Below are 22,517 nucleotides of genomic sequence, written 5' to 3'. Positions count from 1 at the left end.
TCTGGGTTGTGGCTAACTCTTCCTGAGTGCAAGACCCTCTTTCAAGCTTCTGATTTTTTCACAGGGCACCACTGTAGTTATAAAGCAGAGTTTAACAGCATTTCCCAGAGTGGTCAATAATAAAATACATTTAATTCCCTGATCTAAATGAACAATTGTATGTGTGGTTTAGCCATGAGAGGGAGACAGAGATTTAGGTACTGTGATGTGACCACATTGAGAGCAGTTTTTCCTCAGTGAAGGAAGCTTCATCTGAACTTTCTGTATAAATCTGCATGGATTCCAGCTCTAGCAGTGTAGTACCTAAGCTGCTGGATGTGTCTCTTGGAGTTTTTGGCTGATTTAGCAGGAGCTCTGATCTTGCTCATTGAGCTAGCCTCCTTCACAGCCTCTTCATTCCCCTTTGGATGAAGCCTTCCTGACAGTAATTCTTGCAGTGAGGTCACAGTCTGAGCTCAGGCTCAGGAATTAGACTTTCTACCTTAGGGGCTGCAGGGCTGGGACCTGAGAAATTAGACAAACCATTAAAGTTAATGACTCATAGGTTATCATGTCATGGTGTCAAGGAACTTTACATGTTTTCCCTCAAAGCCAAAGCAAACTAAACTCAGAGAAGCATAAATGAAAGGAGAAAAGCAAGTGTTCAGGCTCACTGCAAAGTTAGTGACACATGAGGCTTGCTGAAGCCTGAGGTGGGCTGGGACGTGGAGATTGATGGTCCATGCTTTTCACAGATGTGCAGTTGGGTGGGAAGGCCAGAAGTTGGTGGCTCCAAAACAAAGGCTGGGTGAATGGCCTTGGGAATCCTCCAGTAGATCAGTTACTTGGATATTTTTCTTACATGTAGCAGCCTGTGCTTCCAACACATCTACAGCTTTTACCACAGTGGACAGCTCAGCCTCAGGAACCTTCTCTCCTGCCGAGCTATTGCTCTGCACCCAGGAGGCTCCACTCCTGTTATCTTCAGTGTGGCTGTGAGGGAGAAACCAGTTCTTTGCTGGGTCTCCAATTCTTCTATTAAAAATTAAAATACAAACTTTTTCTGTAGCTCTTGGGATATAGATATAATAATTCGCAGAGGGAGAGTTTGCTTTTTTAAAAATGCTATTACACTGAAATTGCACTAAATCACAGTGAGTTTAAGTAACACACCCAGAGATTAGCAGGCAAGTTAGTTGTGGAAGGGAGCAGACCATCTCAGACCATTGTCTCAAGGATTTTTTCTGTCCATAAAGATGAAAGATAATCAGATTTGTCAATTGTTTGTTACCAAAATAAAACCTGCTTTTCTCTTTTCATTTTAATGATTTACTAGTCAGTATTACCTTAGGCTGATGCTGAGCAAAATTTTGAATATCACCTCTGGCACCTCAGATCTTTTTCATCATCTAGAATATTAAGGAAATTTTTAAGTATTTCCAGGACAGTCTGCCTCATCGTAAGACCTGTGCTCCATACTCCTAAAGCAGATTTAGATGCTCTTTCTGTCACTGTATTGCATGCTTTTTATTCTAGGCAGATTTTTTTCTCTTGCTTTTTCTTTTTTCCCTCTCAGTGGTTTTCCCAAATCACAGGCCCTTCTCTTGATGTCAGTTGTACAAATCTCTCTAGGCCACATGCTGCTTTGAGGGTGAGGCTGGTTTTAGTTAAGACTGTAATTGTCAGCAGTAGGGTGGGAGCAATGCGAGTCCACATCTGCTGAGCTCCTCTGTATTTTGTTGTTGAATTCCAGCAATTATGCCTGAAGTGTTACAAGTTTGCATGCTCTTCCCATAGGCGAGCCAGAAGGCAAGATGTCAAATATGGAGACCCTGTTGCACAATGCTGGGATGTGGAAGACAGTGAGTATTTTGCATCTTTCTTGCTCTTTTGTTGCTTTGACAACAATGTTTGTTGTAAGGGTCTCTGTCTGCAAAAACTTGGCAAGTGGGAGGTAATAACACCATTAAAGCAGTTTGCTTTCCTACACTTCCTATACCTTACCCCTTCCACAGTTAAATTTGTAAATTTGGGGCTGATAAGAGACAGCTAGCACAGGACAGCACCCTAGCATCCCTGTGTGGGTGACCCTCCCCAGCATGACCCAGAAGAGGAAGATGCACCCCTGACACAAAAACATCATACATGTCCCTGCAAGTAGCTAACAGGACATGTATGGTGCTTCATCCAGAAACAGGGGAGATAATCCTGCAAGGAAACCCACAGGGTTGAACAGGGAATACACCATCTTCTCCCTTTCCACCACATACTCTTAATCCAAGTCCCAGGGCCCCGCTCCAGCTGCCAAACCAGCCCCTTTCCCTCCCTGTAGCTACTTAAATACTCCTGTTATTAACAAGAGCCTAGCACTCCAGCTCCCCCCTATCCCCATCATCTCCCTCCTCCCTTTCCCACACCTTCTTTTCAGATGCCAAAGGGTCTGGCCTGCTCCTTTGGCAACTGCAGCACTTCTCTTACAGTGAGCACTGTCAGTATGAAATCCTGCGGTTGTGCAGCAATCTCTGTGGCGGCGTAAAATAAATGAAAAGCATTCAAAACCAAGCTTGGGTTTGTCTGGGGCTCTTCTAGCTGCTTATTAAAACAATCAGCCCAGTCAAAACAGTATTGATTGTATCACTGCGTTGAACGTTTCATTTGGGATGAGCCACCGCTTTCCATTGATCTCTGGTTATTTTCGTGCCACTGTGGTGCTGGGTGCCTGCTGCAGATCTTGGCATGAGTCAGTGCAGAAATCAGAGCTGCTTGCCACAGGATCAAAGCCTTAAGTCTGCTGCACACTATAGAGGGCTCTGACTATACATGTGTGCTTGCAGACATAGTTAAAAGTCACGGTAAAATCTTATTTCCATTAAAGTCAATAATGAAACTCCTGTTGATTCCCAAGGGCCAGAATTACCTTGTTTGCTGCTTACCATGACTCTCCAAACAGTGGTATATGAGACTGAGCAAAGCTCAAGCTTATAGAAAACCTAGCAGAAAGGCTGACAATGTCACATTTTCCTAGGGAGGATAAAGACATGCTGGAAGAGATGGCTTTACGAGACAAACGTAAAATGACTCAGCACAGAAACTGGATTAATCTTTTGCCCTGATGTAGCACCACCAATAGAAATTTTATCCAGCTGGAGATGACTCCTGTGTGCCATAAAACCATGAGGCTGACCTGTGCCACTCCAGGCTCTTGGCTTATATATGCCATCTGTGATAATTAATAACATTATGGCCCCAAAACCTATTTAAATTCAGTGCTCCACTGTGTGAGATTCCCTCCCAGAGACTTCATTGGCTGCATGAAGTTGTTTGGCTCTACTGAAATCTCAGTGGCACAGTGAAATAAAAGAAAAGCATTTAATGCAGAGAGCTTGAATTTCTATAGATCTCAAATAGGTACCTATTATATTGAGAAAACAATCCAAAACTGTATTATTTTTGTTATTGAGCTAACTTTTGATTTAGTAGACAGCACTGCTTTCACCTTCCTCTCTGTTATTGGCAGGGCTTTAGTCTGATAGTAAGGCAGATAAGAAATAGCTTTATTCCAATAGTAAGGCAGATAAGACACAGATAAGACAGACTGGAAAGGAAAATGGAGATGCAGAGATTAGAAATTACTTGCTCAGGTTTACAGAAGGCTGAGAAAGGAGCCCAGATCTGCTCATGACTCCTTCAGTGCTTGGTCTGAAACATACTAGAGCATTTCAAATTATACTGAAGGAAGGTAAACTTCAGTTTACTTTAGCCCTGTGACTCCTTTGCAGTGTTTGAGATGAACAAACCAGACTGTACAATCTACTTTTAGCAGCTTTAGCTCAGGTTTAGTAGTTGTGCTACTTCAAGGAAAAATATGGGTCAGATTTTAAATTCCTCAAAGGTGAAAGCCTCAACTTTAAAATGGACCAAGTTTGTGATAGAGATTTTATTGACCACCTTAAAAAACAGTTGCGCTGAAGGAAGGTTAGCAGCCACCTCTAAATCCTTATAGTTTAAGCTAAAAGTTAAGTTTCCTTTTGCTTTTCTATAATTTACTCACTCTTACAGCATCTGTTCTGAATCAGGCTATTTTCCCATTGCTTTAAAAACCAGGTCAGGGTTAATCTCCTGTACCATGTTTGCTTTCCAGGCATTAGTCATGAAACTGCTGATGAAAAGGTGATTTTTGGCATTGAATTTAATTCAACTTTTCTGGAATGTATTCCTAAGTCCCAGCAAGCCTCTATTAGGTGGTATATTCAGCGCTCTGGAGAAGAACATCGAGAAGAGGTAAGTTATAGTCATCAAGGCAAGTTTCCTCTATAGAGAATTCAGCTGAGCATAGAAAGGCAGGAGTTATTGGGATTAGTTGATGTTTTACTTTTCCTTGCCTCACCTTAGGTATCGCATAGCGTTCTGGTATCACCATTTGGGGCATGCAGTGGGGAAGTGAGAAGCCTTGCACTGTGTCATAAGCAGATTTGGATATTTATTTTGACTTACATGTTCATTCTATTAAAAAAAAAGAAAAAAAAGATAAATTAGGTTTTAAATAGTGGTAAAAAATCAAAGTACTGAAAAAAAAAAAAAAAGCCCTTTTGTCCAGTAGTTAACACAACTACTTCTGTAGGTGAAATTGTGTTCAAGAGCCTTTGTTTTAATAAAGTCTTTGCTCCATTTAGTGTCTGATTGCATTCCCTTATCATGTTAAGCAGTGTAGCTAAGAATTGCATGTATGGTTTGCTGCTTCTTTTCATCTCTCCCCAGAGAAGGAATGGTCTGTGCAGTAAAAAGCATTTTATTTGCTTTTTTCCTTGTTAGTGGAATCTGAGAATTTTTCTTAAATGGCAGTCTACACTGATGCAGAGATGTCAGGTTAAAGAATTGCACCTTGCATCTGGAGTAGAAAGCAGGGAGACTTCTGACAGCCCTTAATTCCTGCAGGAGGCAGGTCTGGGGTCCTCACTGGTGGAGAAACCACGGAGGAACCTCCAGGTCCCCACATACACCCCGAACAATTTCCTGCTGATTCCTCTCTGAGCTAGTCACAAAGGGGCCCTCTGACATGCCCAAAAGGTCAACGTGCTGGGACTGATTTGGACTGGATTTGAGTGAGTTTCAAACCTCAGGAGTTTGTGTAGCCTTTCTCTTACATGAGTGATTTTGTGTCTGAGGCCAGGTCCTGCTGTGATGGCAACCATAGCAACGGGGAAGGAGAAGGGAAAAGAACTGCCCTTTCAAATGAGTGGGTCCCAGGTGTTAGATATGCTTTTTTGTGAAATCGTCACCTGAGACAAAAGCTAGTTTAAAGGACAGGAACTTTCAAACACCCAACTGGTCTTCCACTCGCAGTGGTAATTCACCCTATGAGATTTCTGAACACAGAAAATGTGTTGGTTCTTTCTAAAGGCTGGGGAGATTCGGGCCAGGGCAGGTGCCCATGAGAGCATCACCTCTGGGTGAGACATGACTCATGGCAGTAGTCCCAGAGCTGCAGCCCCTGTAATGTCTTGGCCCAGAAAGCCAGAGTAAGGGTAAACAAGGCACTTCTGATTTTCCACCAGATAAGACAAAAAAACCCACAAGGCTCTATATTGACTATGACACTGCAGTACTTCTAATTTAGTCCCCTTCTGCTACTCATGCTTTGAATTGGCAAAGATTCTTTTCTCTGCTGAGAATAAAAACTTCATTACTATATAGACACAGTGCTTCCCACAACATGCAGTAAACACCAAGAGATTACTGGTTTGGAATACCACCTCTGACTTCCATTACAGTCCATACTTGTGTTCTGGTTTTCAGAAAAAAAAAAAAGTGAGCTTCTGATCAGTCAGCCAAGCACACTCTCAGCCACAGGTGGTTGAAGTGAAAACCCAGCTAGAAGTGTATCAGCCCTTAAAGACCTATGGGCATTCATTGTTTTTGCTTTAATTGATGTACTTTTAACTGTCCTGTACAGAAGACTCTGTGCTCTACTTCCCTAAGGCAGCAGTTTGTAAATGCACTTTCATATTTGATCAGGGAAACAAGTGCTTGCTTAATTCTAACCATGTGTTTAAGACTCATTTTAAAGTAAATTTAAGCAGATAGTTAACAGGTTTTTGGATTTTTGTGTGTTTGTTTTTTCTTTTTTCTGAACAGGAAGTTATGTCAAGTTTTGAGGAGACTCAATCATTTTTTAAAATAATATATTGCAACTATAGCATGTGCCTGAGCTTCTTAAGAAGAGCTACAAACTGCATAAAGCAGCCAGTTCCCTGTGAAGAATGTAATATTTCTGTATCATAAGAAGTCCCACTTCCAAGATTTGAAAGCCTCTTCTGAAGGGCTGCTTTCGAATTTTATCTGTGTCAATTTAGGGGGAAAAAAAGTGTCAGTTGATTTTCTCATAAATCACATGCTCAGATAGGCCTGTGAAGGTCAGGAAGCCAAACGCAATCTATCTTTTCCATTTGATTATAGAACAAACTGCAGGTCAAACCAACTTTGGAACAAAGTTAGGGCAGGCTAACCTATATAGCGTAGCCTAAATTAGAGCTATATTATTTTCTCCACACTTCATATTTCCAAATTTCCTTGTGGCAATGACCTGGCCTCTGCCACTTGTTCTGGGCCAAAAGCCAGTTACCTAGGCACGGTGATGCCCACGGGCCAAGGATGTCCACGTTGAGAGAAAGGGAATGCATGCATATGTGTGATGGCATCTGAAGCTCCAGCAAGCACACAGCATACATCTTTGCACATTAGCAGCCTTCCACAGCAATGTTTACTGGGCTTGTTCTGTGTAAACAGTCTGACATCTGTTTGTATGAGAAAAGTAAAGCTCTGCTAAAAGGCTAGATTAACCTTTGAGGCAAATTTAGAAGAAAATTTGAAGGAGAAATCTGCAGACAGATTTTCTACATTATGCATGCTAACAGTAGGCAAATAGCTTTTTACCACATATTGTCCCCAAAGCCATAGCAGTGTTTCTGTGATCTAGCTTTGATAAGATAGAAGTTGGAGCACATATTCTGCAACTCCTTGGGGTGGTTTTGTTAGTTTGTTTTGTGTTTTTGCAGTCTTTGAAGATCACAGCCTATATAAACACATACGCAGACATTGATGATTACAGGTTCAGATCACTTAAAGACAGTGTATAACTATTAGTTTTGTTTGATTCCTGACAGAAAATTGTTATAGTAACAGAATTTCTAGTATTTTGACCCAGGGTAGTTCCAGGGTCCTAAGAACCTGAACTCCTTCTGAGGAAACTCAGCTTGCACATCTGGAATCATTATATTGGGAAATACAAATTTTAGAATAAAAAAAAAAAAAAAAAAAAAGAATATTTTGTGTTATTTTAAAAGATAAAGATATTAATTGAGAAATGCCATGTTTTCCAATGCATATACCTAAAATTAAATTCCTAATTTCATATATGGCTGCCTAAATAAATGACTGGGTCTGCAGAGATGCTTAAAAATCACTCCTCCTATTAGATGGAATAAGAGTATTTTCAGGTTAAAATGTCAATCCCTTGTTAATTTAGGGATCCAGAAATTGACATTTTCAGGTTTTCTAACTTGACTTATCAGTGAAAATTAATTCATTGGTATTAGAGCCTAATAAGAGGCCTTTCTAGAAAATCCAAAGTTCAGCAGAGTATTTGACTTTCTTTTCAAAGTACTTCGATTTGACAAAAATACCATATGTGACAGAAACAGCCTGTTCATATTTAATGTGTACCTTGATCTTTGCTCAGCCAATGCCTTACCATAACTTTTCCCATTACAATTATATTTTCTGCTTTCTCTGTCCCTTCCTACAGCCGATTTCTCATATAACACTGTACATTATTTTAGTGCATGTCTTAGCAGCGTAACTTATTGTGATGACGATACCATGCTTTTCAAATGACTCCATGCACCTGGAACTTAGGTTACGGACTTTTAGTTCCAGGGCTGGAGCTGTAATGTCTCAGCAAGTCTTTAAACCTGGCTTTACAAAGAGATGGTTTTGCACTGTCCTGGACATGCACTGCAGCTTCCTGAGGGAAGGAAAAGGACAAAATCCAGACTAGATGGGAAGTGTTCTGCCCAGCAGGATGTCCCTGACATTTCACCCTTACGGTCATGGTTCAGAATGTGACTTCCAGGCAGAGCAACCTGTGGGGAGGGACAGGATCTCCTGTGGTACAGGAGCTGTCACCAGGTCATTTTGCTGCCAGTGGGAGTACATTTCCCTGTAGTTTGGGGCCATTTCAAGGTCAGGAGTCAAATATCTAGTGCTTTTGTGTTTAGTGTTGCTCACGCAATTGATCATGTTGGTTCCTGTGCATGCAGGGTTAGTCACTGAGATGAGGGAGAGCATTTCAGTGGCTGGAGTTCATAAAACAAAATGGCGATGTCCTCTCTTCATAATGTCTTAAACTGCTGAAGTTTTCTGAAGCTTAAAAAAGATATTTATGTCTAAAAAAAAATCCAATGTGTTATGTTATGTATATAATAGGTATCAGAACTGCAAAAAGCAAATGCATGGCTCCCTACAGAGCCATTAGTTTTGGTGACCCATGGCTCTGAAAATTATTAGCCCCCCTGCTTTAGGCTACACTTCGCCCCGAGCCTCCTGCAGCTCCAGGTCTGCCAAATTGCCACCTCCCCTTGCAGGGGACAGAGAAAACCATATGGTCTGAAGTGTCAGAATAGGTGCAGATCGCCTTTAACTCTCTCCTTCCTGCTCTATTCATATCTGGGGGTGAAAATAACCCACCAAAATGCAGGAGGACATTCCAGTTTCTTCTTCAGTGGTTCTCACCCTTTCCATATTCCTGCCCCACAGCCCTGGGCTGTGTTTTTCTGACAGACCCAGCTTAATGACCATCTGATGGTTTGGTAGGTACAAGAGTTTGACCAACTCTTGGACAGGATATCTTTCCAGGCACAAGACTGTGACCTAGCTCCCCCACTGAAGCAAAGAGATGTTGTTTCCATTTCACATTTTAACCAGACCAAGAAGACATTTTTTGATTTATCTAAGACATAAGTTTCCGTATCTTTTAGTTTCTGGAGATTTTTGCATCAGGATGATGATTTTCTGTTACAAATATCTGGTCAGGAGCATCTTATGAAAAAATGTCCCAGATTCAGTGCCAGTCCTGAAATCTAAGAGTTGAATGACAGCTGAGTAAGGAAGAGGACATAGAGGACATACACCAAGGACTGAGTTTCCAGTAGTATCTTCTGTTAGAGGAGTGTAGTTCAGGGTTTGAATCCTTAGGTCAATGAGAAAGAAATCAAGAGAGTGGGAAAAAGAGAATAATTCTGCAGCCTAGGGACTACTTACAGTTCTCATGCCTTTGCTCTTTTATTTTATTATATGACTCATTATTTCCCCCACCACCACCACCACCTTGAGATTCGTAAGTAAGACTAAAATTTTTGACAATTTACTGGGGGAAGAAAAAAAAACCAACTCTGAACTGAGATACAGCACATGATATTTCTGCATTGATTTAGATATACCAGGGGTGTAGGGTTTTAAAATTTAGTCTCCGAATAAGAAGTTAACTTCACCTTGAAAATAGGAATCATGCATTTCCATAATGACATTGTATCAACAACATGTTCTTTATTTTCCTGTGGCTTCTTGGTAAACAAAAAAAGATGTTAAAAAAAAAAAAAAAAGAAAAGAGAAATTAACTCTACAGCTGTGTTGGAGTTCAATGATTCTTTTCCCAAGTATAAGAGAAACAAAGTCATATGTAACAATAATGCAAAAAAAAAAACAAAACCCAGAGTGATCTTTATTTCCAGTCAAATGATGAGGATGAAGAAAACAATAGAAAAACAAAAACAAATGTGAATTCTCAACAAATGTTCTTCATTTTCCTTTCTCTCCCTTCTGATTTGTTCAGGGGTTGCAGCTAACCCATGATTAGTCCAGCTTTACCTCTAACATTTTTTCGCATTTTGATTAATGAGGGAAGGCAGGCTTTGAAGCTGCTTTCTTCTCCCAGACAGGTGCAGTGTTTTAACTGTGAAACAGTTGACATGTGAATTATTTGTAAAAAGGGAGCTATCTAAACACATCATTAGCAAAGGACAAAAGGCATTGACCTAACCTGGTGCCACAGCATTTTCAAATCCTTGGTTGTTCTCCAACTTACTGGTTGTTTAAAGATTTGCCATCATTACTGGCAATGGCTATTCTTCCTCCATTGTTAAATTCAGGTTGTAAAAATCAGGTGTTCGATTTGCATGGGCATCTTTTCCCTTTGCCAAATATTGCCAGTATCTATCTATGGCGTGTGTCATAGATACTGGCAATGTAATGTCAAGTAATATAATTTTAGGCAAACTTATGCCATTATCATGAACGATAAAAAGTGCAATTTGTTAATAAAATATTGTCAAAAATCTGCTCCCACTCCACTAAGAAAATAAACTTAATGGTAATCAATTGCTTTAGTTTTGTGGTTTATAATTTGTTCCCTATTGAACAAAACTATGTCCCTCACGTTTAATTTTTATTGTATGCTCAAATTTAAGAACATGTCAACAAGCTTTTATGAATTAAAGCCTCTGTGCTTCTGAATTGTTAAATCCTATTTACAAATATTTCAGGAGAGTTATTGATTATGACATGAGGAGGAGGGGAGAGCAATGAATCCACAGCTGACCAAACCAAAATGATGTATTTTATCTAACTAGTCTTTTCACTCTTCTCAAAATTTGATAAAATATGTTTTACATCTATAGGTCAGGAACCAAAGAACACATTAAGCATTCAAGTGAAAGGTTAAAGATCTACTACCAAGTAATGAAATGCCAGGTGTTTATGAAACTCCAGAGCCCTGTGGGGGGGAAAGTAGAGAGGAAAGACAGGAAGAGTTCTGAACCTGTGGGTAAAACAACATAAACAGGATACCAAAAAGAGAAGTGAGAGGGGAAAACAGTAATGCAGTGTTGCTCAATACGTGTGAAATCGGAGCCATAATTTCATCCTGCCGGAGGATAAGAAAGGCATGAACAATGAAGGCACAGAGAAGGAGGTGACAGTCACCGTAAATCAATATCCAAGGTTAACACAGGACATTCTGTAAGAATGCTGCTTCATTAAAAATAGGAGTCGTGATGGGCTGGGATTAAGGGACACAACCAATTTAGACTCTGTTAGCTTTCTCTGCCGTATCCCAAGGCAGATGGGGGGGTAACTCCGTCAGTTAACACATTTACGACTAGAAAGTGATGTCTGCTACACAAATGGTAAACACGAGTAGCAGGGTTCTGGACTTGGGGGTCCAGTGATCTTTTCAAGTCAAGATCTGCCATTATTCTGCCTTCCTTTCACCAAAAATAGGCAAAGCACTACTGAGGGCTCTTTGGACTGGCACCCAGCCAGCTGAAACAGCCAGCTGGAGGTCTTCCAAGTGTAGGAGGTATGCAGCTGTCAAGACGCTCTAGACTACAATACTGGCAGAGCCACCGATAGGCAGATGCTACTGCTGCAATTGCATCAAGCCCTGAGCAAAAAGACACCCGTCCTGTTTTCACTCAATGTGGGAACTTGGTCTTTACATAGTGCCTTATGAAACCCAAATGTCTAGAAATTAGCTGCTTCTTCCCACCCTTTTCCCTAAATTTCTCAAACCTGGGTCTGCATGTTGAAATGAAGTCTGGGCAGAAGAAGGAGGAGCTGCCTTGTCATACTGCAACAGCCAAGCCTCCGAGCACTTCCACCTGGCCCCTGCTCCTTCTTTCTGTGAAGTGCAGCACCGCAAGGAAACACATGTCCTAGATGTATTTCTGCCTACAGCTACTTATTAGTGGATTTGTTTATACATTTAATGTTCCTGGTTTTACTGTAAGAAAGGTACATTCAGTAGGATTGAAGTGTTACTAGCTGATAAAACTGAGGACTACTGTCCTATGCTGTAGGTTCTGAACGTGGAAAAGTGGTCTTCTAGTCTGTCGCCTTGCTATATTCTGTGTATGTGCTTGTGTCTTGACAGTGATTTCTCTGGTTTAAACTCAGTGTAGTAAATCAAAAGTAGCTTGTGCTCATGTAGCACCTGTTGTCAGGACAATCGATTTTCCAGGAATTTCCTGAAATTAGCAGGATTTCACCCTGCTGGTGCCAAGTAGGCATGCTTATATACAGTTTACAAACAAGGAAACTGAAGCTTCGGGTTGACTCAACACTGTTAACTGGTGGCTGGAGCCAAAAAATACTTGGCCACAGAACCAGGCAGCAAAAGCCATGTTCTTACATGTTCTTTTGTAGAAGTTGATTTCTTGTCTTTGCTGTATCAATGACAGTACACAGGCCTCTATCTATCTATCTATCTATCTATCTATCTATCTATCTATCTATCTATCTACCTACCTACCTCATCTGTACGTTACTGAAGACTGTTACAGCTGATACAGTAGCAAGCCAAAGTCTCTCTCTCTCTCTGTGCATTTATTATATATATGTGTATTGATTTTTCTGGTGATCTTGAAACAGTATCTCAAATTATTTAACCCTTCCAAAGTCATTATCATAGAAACTTAGAAAAGGGTAAAGCTAAAAGCCCTGGGAGATCATCTCATCCATCTTTTTGTTCCAGAAGACCCTATTATGATAAAGTACTAGTGAGTTAGAATCATAACAGATGGAGAATCATATGTATGTATACATTTTTTCCCATGGAGTAGAAAAGGGAATCATGTGCAGATTTTTTACATAAAGAAACAGTATGTAGCTTACCCACTGTGAATAAATCTAATTTAGTCATCTTTATGCCTCCCTAACCTTCATCCTCTGAAGTTTGCTGGAGGGTCAGATGTGTACTCTGGGAAATTTTCCAGATTCTGTGTTGGTTCTCTGCCCCAACTCCCCCCTTCTTAAAGCCCACTACTCAGCCTTGTGCTGAAGTTTTTCTACATTATAACAATGCCACCAACAGTGCTGAGGCTGCGTTTAAGGCCCTGGCTCTGCTGTGGGCTGAGCCAGCAGCACTCAGGTCCTTCCATGCCATTGCGTGCTGCAGCCTCTGCGTGGCAGCAGAACATAGCTTGCCTAGGAGGTGACAGTTTTGGACTAGACCCGGATCATTTTCAAAGGAAATGCTGGTGTTGGACACTGGGAGTTAGGGCTCTGCTTTCTGCTTCCACTCTCTGCTCCTAATCTTTATATGGTCTTTGGCAAATCACTTACTCTCTATGTTTCCCAGCTGCAAAAATAATTAGGTGCCCAGTGCCCCATCCTGCTCGCTTTTTTTTTTTGGGGGGGGGGAGGGGGTATACTTTTTTTTTGACTTAGGTTATTTTGGAAATCATTTTCAGATCACCAGATATGTATTTTGCCTGACAGTGTTATTACTCTAAGGTGCACCATATTTTTAACATGTGAGATTGTGCTGTATTTTTTGGAAATATTTCCATTTGTAAATGAAATTACAGTTCCACGCTGACAGATTTCAGCTCTCACTTGCAATCTCATTCTTTTCCTTTTTTTTTTTTCTTTTTTTTTTTTTAAGTTCTTCTTCACAGATCTTAACAATAACAGAATTGTACTCATCTAATGTCATTGGGTGCTTTTAATCACATTTCTGTGAGTCAAAGCCAGGATCCACTTCCTTTTGTAAAATCCATTTGAAGAAGATCAGAATCACAGCATTTGACTTCAAGAATCAGTAGTAGTATTTATTCTCAGTGTAACAGTGCCTCAGCACTCCAGATATATACCAGCACACTGGTATATTGGGTGCATTACAGATACCTCAAGAAGAGCAGTTAAAAAATGAATGGGACTTGTGGCACTAAATAGCTACCCTTCCTTGGACAATGTAGTCTAACTTGTTGCAGTGTGGTGTGATGAGCGTTACTGTCTGTCCTTTCATCGGTACAGCATATATCTTTTACTACTGCATGCTGAAATGTCAGTGATATAGGTGCTACAGTTAAGAGCAGAACTTGGACATTGAAAGGATCTCCTAGTATCTGTCCTGCCTGCACCCCACCATGTGCTGGCATCCGAGGGATGGGCCATGTCGTGTGCCAGCTGAGCCTTTTCTCCACCTCAGTATAGCACTGACCCAGGGTCCGGTTTTGCTAGTAAAACTCACCTATTGCATTCTTCTTTGTCCAACCCCACAGCTGAAGGCTGATGAAAGGATCATCAAAACAGAGCATGGGCTGCTGATCCGCAGTTTGCAAAGAAGGGATGCGGGAGCCTATTTCTGCAAAGCCCAGGAGCACACCTTTGTCCATACCATCGTGAAGCTGAATTTAAACGTCATTGAGAATGGGCAAATGGAAAGCACTCAGAAAACTGAGGATGAGGAGGGCCGGGTGAGGGATTTACTGACGGAGTCCCGGCTGAGGTACAAGGACTACATCCAGCTCGTCAGCAGCCCCAGCTTTAGCCTGGATGAATATTGTGAACAGATGTGGCACCGGGAGAAGCGGCGGCAGCGGAACAAAGGTGGTGCCAAATGGAAGCATGTGCAGGAGATGAAAAAAAAGCGAAACCGAAGGCACCATGAGCCAGCCAGGCCACCATCTACGTAGTTTGTAAATGCTATTTAAAGAAAGGACATTTTCCGTGGAAAAAAAAAAATATAATACTGTGTTCTGGTTTTGTGCATCTTGCCTATGAATTAGTACTGCTTCTTATTGAAATTAGATAACTCACCATCACTATTAATCTGTATGAGACTGTACAGTGGGATTCGATATGAAACGAGATGTTCCTTATTGGAGTACCACACACAGGCAATAATTTCAAATTCATTCATTAAAAAGAAAAGATGTACACTTTGAGCTAATTTCTGTGTAGCCTGAGGCTACATGAGCTGTGTTCTGTACTTCCTGCATAATTTTCACATAGGATTTAGTGTCCGTGTTCCCATGTTAATATTTGCTGCCACATTCCACTCCAGAGATGTCTAGTTTTCAGGGGAGGGCAGATGTATTTCTAGTTCTTTGGCATCTTTCTGAATAAGAAGCATGGTAGAAATGTGTGACAGATCTGCAAAAATACCCGCTAATTTACCATTGGGCTTGTATACAGGCATATGGGTGGGGTTTGCTAGCACAGAGAAGCACAGCAAAAAATCAAATTAAATACTGGCTTAGGGACAACATTGATTCTCCCCATAAAAAAAAAGAGAAAGCATAATCATCGTTTAAGAGAGGGGAATTATCGAGCATTTACTCATTAGAGTTTGAGTAGCCACCAGTTAGCAGTCCATCTGCTGAAATGAAATGTTGACTCTAATTGACACTGCCACCAAGATGCTTGGGAGTAAATTTCCTAAGTGGTCTGTGGGAGGTATGTGCACAAATACTATTAACAAATAATAGGATTCCTCCCTGCACAACTTCTACCCCATCCAAAGGTTTGACTCTGTTTCTCTAGCCCTTTGTTAGCTTTGTTTTATGCAGATGAAAATAAAAATTAAAGACAACAACAAAATGAGACGATGAGGGAAAATATTTAGTGGCTGAGACCAGTGCTCTTGATACAGAGCTGACATTCCTCAGATGTGTGTGTTCTTTGGGATTTTCTCCCAAACGTCTTATGTATTTTTAAGTTGAAAATTTGCATTGTTGGAATTAATACTTTTATTATAATTAAATAAAACAAAAGATGTCCATGTGTAAATAAAACTTGTAAGTTAGAAATTTGCTATATACCATAATTTCATTTGTAAAGTGTTCCTTGGTTCATATGTTGGTTTTAATAGTGTGAATTTTTTCATCTGAGCAAAAATCACTGGCCTCATTCTTGTCTATTTTACATCAGGGTGATTTAATTGATTTTATTCCTGATAGGCAGCAACAAACACAAGCTCAAAATCAGGCGTACTGTCTCTTCTCATGAGTCACAGCCCCCCTTCTCTCCTCCAGCTAACCTCCCTCCGTTTTGCCTTTCACGCCTTTTCGAGTGTGAAATGACAAATTAGCCACTTCCTCACATGGAAGAGAGCTTTGATGGATACCAAAACGACAGACTTTACTTGTTTCTCATGCATTCTACAGATCTTGAGAGCAAAGTCTGTGGGAAACCCATGTAATTGGTGTGCACCTCATTAAGGAACTGAAAATGTTGGCTCTGAAAGTTGTAGATTTGCCCTTGCCCATGCTAGTGTTTGTGTGCGCATTCAGTCCCTGATCTATAACTGTGTAGATCCAATTTGCATCGTTGTTCATTTCCTCTCTGTTGAAAGTCAGATATGGCAAAGTGTTTGTCAGATTTCAGAAAGGAATCTCAGCTTACCCACATTTCTTGTAAAACCCAAAAGCTGAGTTTGCATGTGTTGTATAAAAGCCAGCGATACCATATGTCATTAATTTTAGATGCTTTTTTAATAGGAGATGTATGAGTTAATTAGGAGATATTAGATAGCATGCGTACAGTGCTTTGATAGTGTAAAGCACTGAGTGCTAAATATTATAAAATATGTCTGTGGGGAGGAGGGAATTTCTCAGCACAGGACCTTTAATGAACAGAGAGACTGATGCTGAAGATACTAACCAGTCGTACAGTACTTTGAAAACACACAGAGAACTTTTTGGCAGTTTTGCTGCAAAATAACATAGGCCAGGCATTTCACAAGACACTCGTCATTTTGGGTACCTTGATTTTTAAGGCCAATTAAGACTACTTAAAGGAGGTATGGCAGGGTATTAACTACATAAAAAGCAACCTAAGACAGGGATACTCAATATTCTTGGCTGGAAGGTTATGCTGTCACCACACAGAACCTGCCCAATTATTCTTTATTAGATTTTTATCAGTCCACGAAGTCCTGTTTCTCTGACTTGGACATTAAGTAAATGAGTGGAGCCACACCAAGGCTGTGGAATAACAGGTGGTCTCCATTCGCGTGCCAGTGACCTCTTCTCCCCCATGGTGATGCAGTACTTCAATTATTGCATTTCAGACAACTCTTGTCACATGTTTGCCTGCTTCATAGAAAAGTAAATCAATTCTTCCATTTTTTTTTTCCTCCATGAAAACTAAATCATCTAATTTATTTTTAGATATGATTGGGGGTATGTATTCTATAAATGAACCACCCCCCACTGACTTTAGTAGAAGTCTGGGATGACTAAGGGTCTCAGTGCTGGGAGCATTAGATTTAAATGGTTGAATTAAAATGTTATTACTCTTAAAAACAACATTTTTATTTTTTATTTTTTATTTTTTATTTCAAGTGTTGTTGCAATGAGATTCTTCTTAAAGAAATGACCTCATCAGTCTGGGTACAGTGGTAGCATAAAACCCCAAGTGAGATATAAATTGTCTTCCATCATGGGAAATAAATTCAATATTCTCCAAACCAGTGTGCTATATTGGGTTCATGCCACCCCGGGGAGCATATTTAATGATATTGCATAAGTAAAAGTCTGTGTTTTGATACACTGGGTAAGATGCATGCTATAGCTGGCAGGGCTAGCACAGTTCCTCATGCACAGCAGGTATTACACATGCTTGGAGACCAGGGAATGAGAGCGACAGATCAGGGATCACTGCAGGAGGTAAGACAAGGTTTTGTTAGGCAGGACTCAGCAATGCAAACCCAGGATTAGGAGGAGCAGTGGGTCTTTCCACAATGTGCAGTCCCAGCGAGGGGTTCAGAGGATGAGCTAGCCCAGAAACTGTAACAGGAGAGGATCCCACTCTTCAAAAAAATGTCCTCTTCTGTATAATTTAATGGCTCAACTCTAAGTCTGCTTAAATTTCAAATTTGGGGGTCAGCTGGGCTGCTGTGAGCTGTACCATGAGCCACAACAGGCCCATAGTTAAAATGAAATTGAGCCTTGCCTCCTTTAAGACGTCCATAAAAACAAAGTTAAACAGTTTTGGTCCAGAGTGGCAAAAAGTTGCCTCCACCTTAATAACTGTAGGTTTTAAACAGATCCCTTAGCACATGTGATACAACATAGATACTTATTTACATATGCATTTAACCATGAGTCCAATTATTAATACATTATATTTTCCTTCAACATAAACCTTTCCATTGACTCTGCTTCAGCAAAAGGTCATCACTGGCCTGAACTGAAGTGGTTTCAAACAGATTCTTAGAATAACCAGCACAATGTGAGCTGTAGTTATAAAAATTCTGAAAACTGACATAAGCTTTAAAGCCCAACAGGACCCTAAACTTTGTAGAAATCTTGCAGTCAGTTAAAATAAAACAGAAAATGGGATTAGCAGAAAAGGAATAAAGTATTAACACTTATTGTGATAAACTAGTTCCGTTACTGGAAACTGTTCCAGCAACAGGTGTGAATGTGTGTTCATGCCATAAGCAAATACTTTTCTCTCCAAGCAGTTAAACATACATTGCTTGAGGTATCTAAGAACCTGAATACATTCCAGTTCGTATGTAGATTTTGGACCTGGTTCTTATGTCACTCGTAATGAAGTAATTAACTTAAATGCAATAGATTTCCTCTGGTTCATGTGCCTTTGAGATCAGAAGATCCCTAGAGTTCAAATGCTATGAACCCTTTAATCAAACCATTATGGGTATCGATCTGCATTTAACATTTCAGATAATGAATAATTATTTGTTATTATTACTCATTATTCATGTAATAAGTCTGTGTCTCATAATAATGTCTCAATATTTAATAATGACTAATGGAAATGAATTGCTGTTTTGTTGTATGAGCATGCGTATAGGAGGATATACAAAAATGTTTTATTTTCTGTTCATTTTGTAACAGAGGTTCATTTGCAAAAGGAAGTGTGATTTCTAGAGTCAAGGTTCAGCTCAGCTTCCAGTGACAGCAAAAATCAAAATCCTTCTGGAACTTAATCATAGCCTAAGTAGACTATAATCTATTTATAGCCTGGTACTCAAACACCCAGAGCTATATGTTGTTCTGTAGAGCGTACTGGCCTGGTTCTTCTTGCATGCAGTTGTAGATGAGATGTGGAGGTCTAAGGAATTACATCTGTATGAATGGAAAATTAAGCCCACATGTCTCTCTAATATATTCTGTTACATTTTATAAACTTTAAATGGTCTCTGTTGTAATATTTACCATAGTGTTGCTAATATTATCCTGACCTAGGCTTCTGTCATTAGCTGAAGTGTGACATTCTTTACAGTTGTAATCCAGATTTTGAGGTTTGTAAAGTTAAGTTCATTACAGTAACAAAAAAGAAGACATGGGAAAAGAGTTTAATTATAAATTCTACAAGGCAGATTTGGGAAAAAAAAAATAATTTATATATCAGAATTGTGATTATCCTAAAACGTGTTAGAAACACCAGTATTTCTTTTCCTTTTTTGGTCAGGTAAGGATACACAACAAATTGTAGTCTTGAGTTTATCACTTGCCAATGTGTGGCTGAAACATCTGGTCTGACAGCTGTTGCAAGACTGGGATTTTACTTGCTTGGCTTTTTCTTCCACCAGTTAAGCCCATTGTCTCCTCCCTTTGAGATTCTCTGCATCTGTCAGGTAAACCCACTTTTATATGGAGGAATACTTCAGTATCTGGTGTTTCATCAATGTATAAATATCCCTAAAAGTCATAGTAACACAGTCAGCCTTTAGAGGATGTCTTTCCTAAGCATTAGCTTTTGCATTCTGTTGCAGATGCAAACCAAACACTGCGAGGTAAATTGGAGACCAGATGGGGTTTTCATTTCCAAAGGAAACTTTTGGGACTGTTGCTTAGAGCTCTCCTTTCCCTTTTTGTTTATGTGGTTGCTGTGTATAATTCTCCAATTTAAAATCAAAGATTTTTGTACTTCAGAGGATAAGATATTCCATGTGATGTAAAAAAACAGAAGAACATTTCCAGGTGATTTTTTTTTTTATTGATATGGACTGCTGGTTAATAGTTTCAAACAGTACAAGCCAAGGAAATCATCTGTCCAGCCATAGACAGTTGTGATATTTGTATGAAGCCCAGGCACATCTCAGCTTTTCATATTCTGTTCCCTTTCTCTTATGGTATATAAGTGCTTTCACTGGGGGTTTGGGTGGTTTTTTGAGGATAAAGCATTTTGTGTTTGTTGTTTTGACTTGGGGGAGGGGGTGTGTTTCGGTGTTTGGTTTTGTTTGGTTTGGGGTTTGGGGGGGGTTGCGTGTGTGTGTGTGTGTGTGTTTGGTTTCCTTTTGGTGTTCTACTCATTTTTTTTAATGTTATTTCTCATACTAAAAGGAGCCATGCCCAAAGCCAGATGCTTTCTGGTGGTGCAACATATGACGAAGCAGTAAGAGGGACAGAAAGCTTGGGCAGATATTTTTGTATGGAGACAACATAATACATTTGCAAGGAGCAAAGTCTTATGGCTTAAATGACTATGCTGAGAATATAAAGACCATTGTGCCATTTCTCTGGTCCAGGCTGAAGTTGAGGGTAGATTTACAGAAAGTATATTATTTAATTTCTGAAATATTGTCAATATAAACAGATCCAGAAAATCTAATTTGTTATTAGGACTGTTATCTGTACTTGCCAGAAATATCAAAATAAAAATACATGAACAGAATTTCACAGAATTCCACTGTTTAAATTTATTTTCCTATTTTAAAATGTTTTATTTTTTAAAAATGCTGGCATTTTCATTTTTAAAAATGTTTTCACTAAGAATTTTTTTTCTTAAAATACTTCGAAAATCTGCACTTTCAAGTATCTCTGTAAAAAACAGGGAAAAAATGGGAAAGTTTAAAATGGAAGTGGCAAATACTTTATATTTCCATGTGTTTTCAAAAAAGTCAAAGAGAAAGCAACATCAGAGGTTATTCATGTTTTGGACACTCTATGTGACTTTCTTCAAGGACATTTTCTGTAGAGATGAATTATAATAACAGCATTTTAAGACTGCCTTTGAACATATCTTGGCTATAAAAACTGGATGAAAGCTTATGAACCTATGAAAAAACAAATAACAAAACAGATTATCACTAAACTTTTTTTTTTTTTTTTTTTTATGATGCATGCATCTCCATTCCCCTCTCCCCCAGTGACTATTTCAGGATGCATTTTAACTGGGAAGAAGAGATTACAAAAGCATATAAACTCCAAATTACAAATTCCAAAATGAAAAGTGATACTAAATGGACTGGTTGCAAGGATTGTGATTGATACCTCAAATCTGACCAGTAAAGACTATATTGTCTCCAAAGGTGAAATTCATCACTCCTTCAGAAGACCAGCACAGGAACTGTATGCCATAAACCTTTTTTATTTTTTAATTTGTAAGGCATGAGTGGTACTTAGGTTGACTCTGTGAGTGAGGCTGATTTTCATTCCGTAGTATAACTATTTATAGAGTAATAAGACTGAAGCATTTTGATAAAAGTATGTTTGTAAATGGTGCAGATCATTGGTTTGATATGATAACAGAAGTATAATTTAAATAAGCCATGTGTTTGCCATGCCTGCTGTTTTACTAAATATTAAAATCTTACATGCAAAGGTAACGGAAACAAATGTATATTTCATTCATAACAATAAACAGCAAATTCTGAGTTTTTGCTTCTTTTTTAAACCCGTGTGATACTACGGAGTAAAATATGAGATTTCAGAGAAACAAAGTCTGCAGCATATCATGGAAATGACAAGGGTATTAATGCAGGGTTCGGTAGTGCCTTACTTTGAACTCTTCCCTGAGTAAGGGAGTCTGAGATTCACCCCTTCATCGAGGATGTGCCTAAGACCAACAGAGTGAGTCTACAGACACAGCTTAGAGAAGCCATAGGCCTTACAGTGATTTAGATTAATACATGCCAAACAATATACAATGGGCAGTCCTATGCTTATTAATTTAAATTCAATAATAGCTTTTTAATACATGCACTTCTAGATGATTAGCAGCTACCGTTGTCCTTAAAGACTGCACTGACATTATGTTTTACAGTTACCCTCAAGCCAAATTGATCACTCATCCATCTTGGACTGTCTCAGGAGCAACTTTGGCTCTAAGGGATTGTGACTGTCTCCTACCCTTCAGAGTGTTTTCAGGATGAGGATAACTGGGGAGAAGGAAAGGTTGTTCATTTTTTTAGTCAGGTATTGTTGCCTCCATCCACAGTTAAGGAGTGAGAGAAATTTTTTGGAAAAAAAAAAAAAGTATCTTTAGACAGGAAAATAAATAGGCTGACTGTTCCACCTCCTCTTCTAGCCTTCGGCACAGCCCCCTGTGTTTCAGGGGATTTATTAATGATTAAGGAACCTATTATGTTAACAGACGGTCAGCATGTTATTTCCAAGGACATCCGCATTGGTGCACTCAAGGATGCCTGATTCCCAGTCCCATGCTGTGGCCATTAGACCACAGTGTTTCTGACCCTTTGCTGGGAAAGGTCCCAGGGTGCTGCCGGCCTGAAAGTTGACGCCAAATCCCAACTGTGGCAATAGCTTTCTGCTCACCTAAATTCCACCTGCAGTTGCAATTGGATATGGTATTCTTCATTTCCTAGCCTGAACTCTTGTTTCTGTGTTACTGCGCACTGCTAAACAGCTGCTGTGTTCCCCCACTCCCTTCCCACAGGTGGCTGCATTTGATAATGTCTCATGTAGGATCAATCTTGGTTCCAT

The 22,517-nt window shown here is 39.7% G+C and overlaps 1 protein-coding gene across 1 annotated transcript in view; it reads left to right on the top strand.

Moving 5' to 3' along the window:
* Window positions 1–21,433, top strand: part of SEMA3D (semaphorin 3D) — a 148,530-nt gene extending 127,097 nt beyond the window's left edge. Inside the window, exons 16-18 of the mRNA XM_074903441.1 lie at window positions 1,777–1,841; window positions 4,121–4,260; window positions 14,097–21,433. Coding sequence (XP_074759542.1) covers window positions 1,777–1,841; window positions 4,121–4,260; window positions 14,097–14,510 — 619 coding nt within the window. The 3' untranslated portion in view covers window positions 14,511–21,433. The remainder of the gene's footprint in view (window positions 1–1,776; window positions 1,842–4,120; window positions 4,261–14,096) is intronic.
* The last annotated feature ends 1,084 nt before the right edge of the window (window positions 21,434–22,517 follow it).

Source organism: Athene noctua, chromosome 3 (genome assembly GCF_965140245.1).
Source record: "Athene noctua chromosome 3, bAthNoc1.hap1.1, whole genome shotgun sequence".
In the NCBI taxonomy this organism is placed as follows: domain Eukaryota; kingdom Metazoa; phylum Chordata; class Aves; order Strigiformes; family Strigidae; genus Athene; species Athene noctua.
Note: the sequence above shows the minus strand (reverse complement) of the source record. Positions and strands in the feature narration are given on the sequence as shown.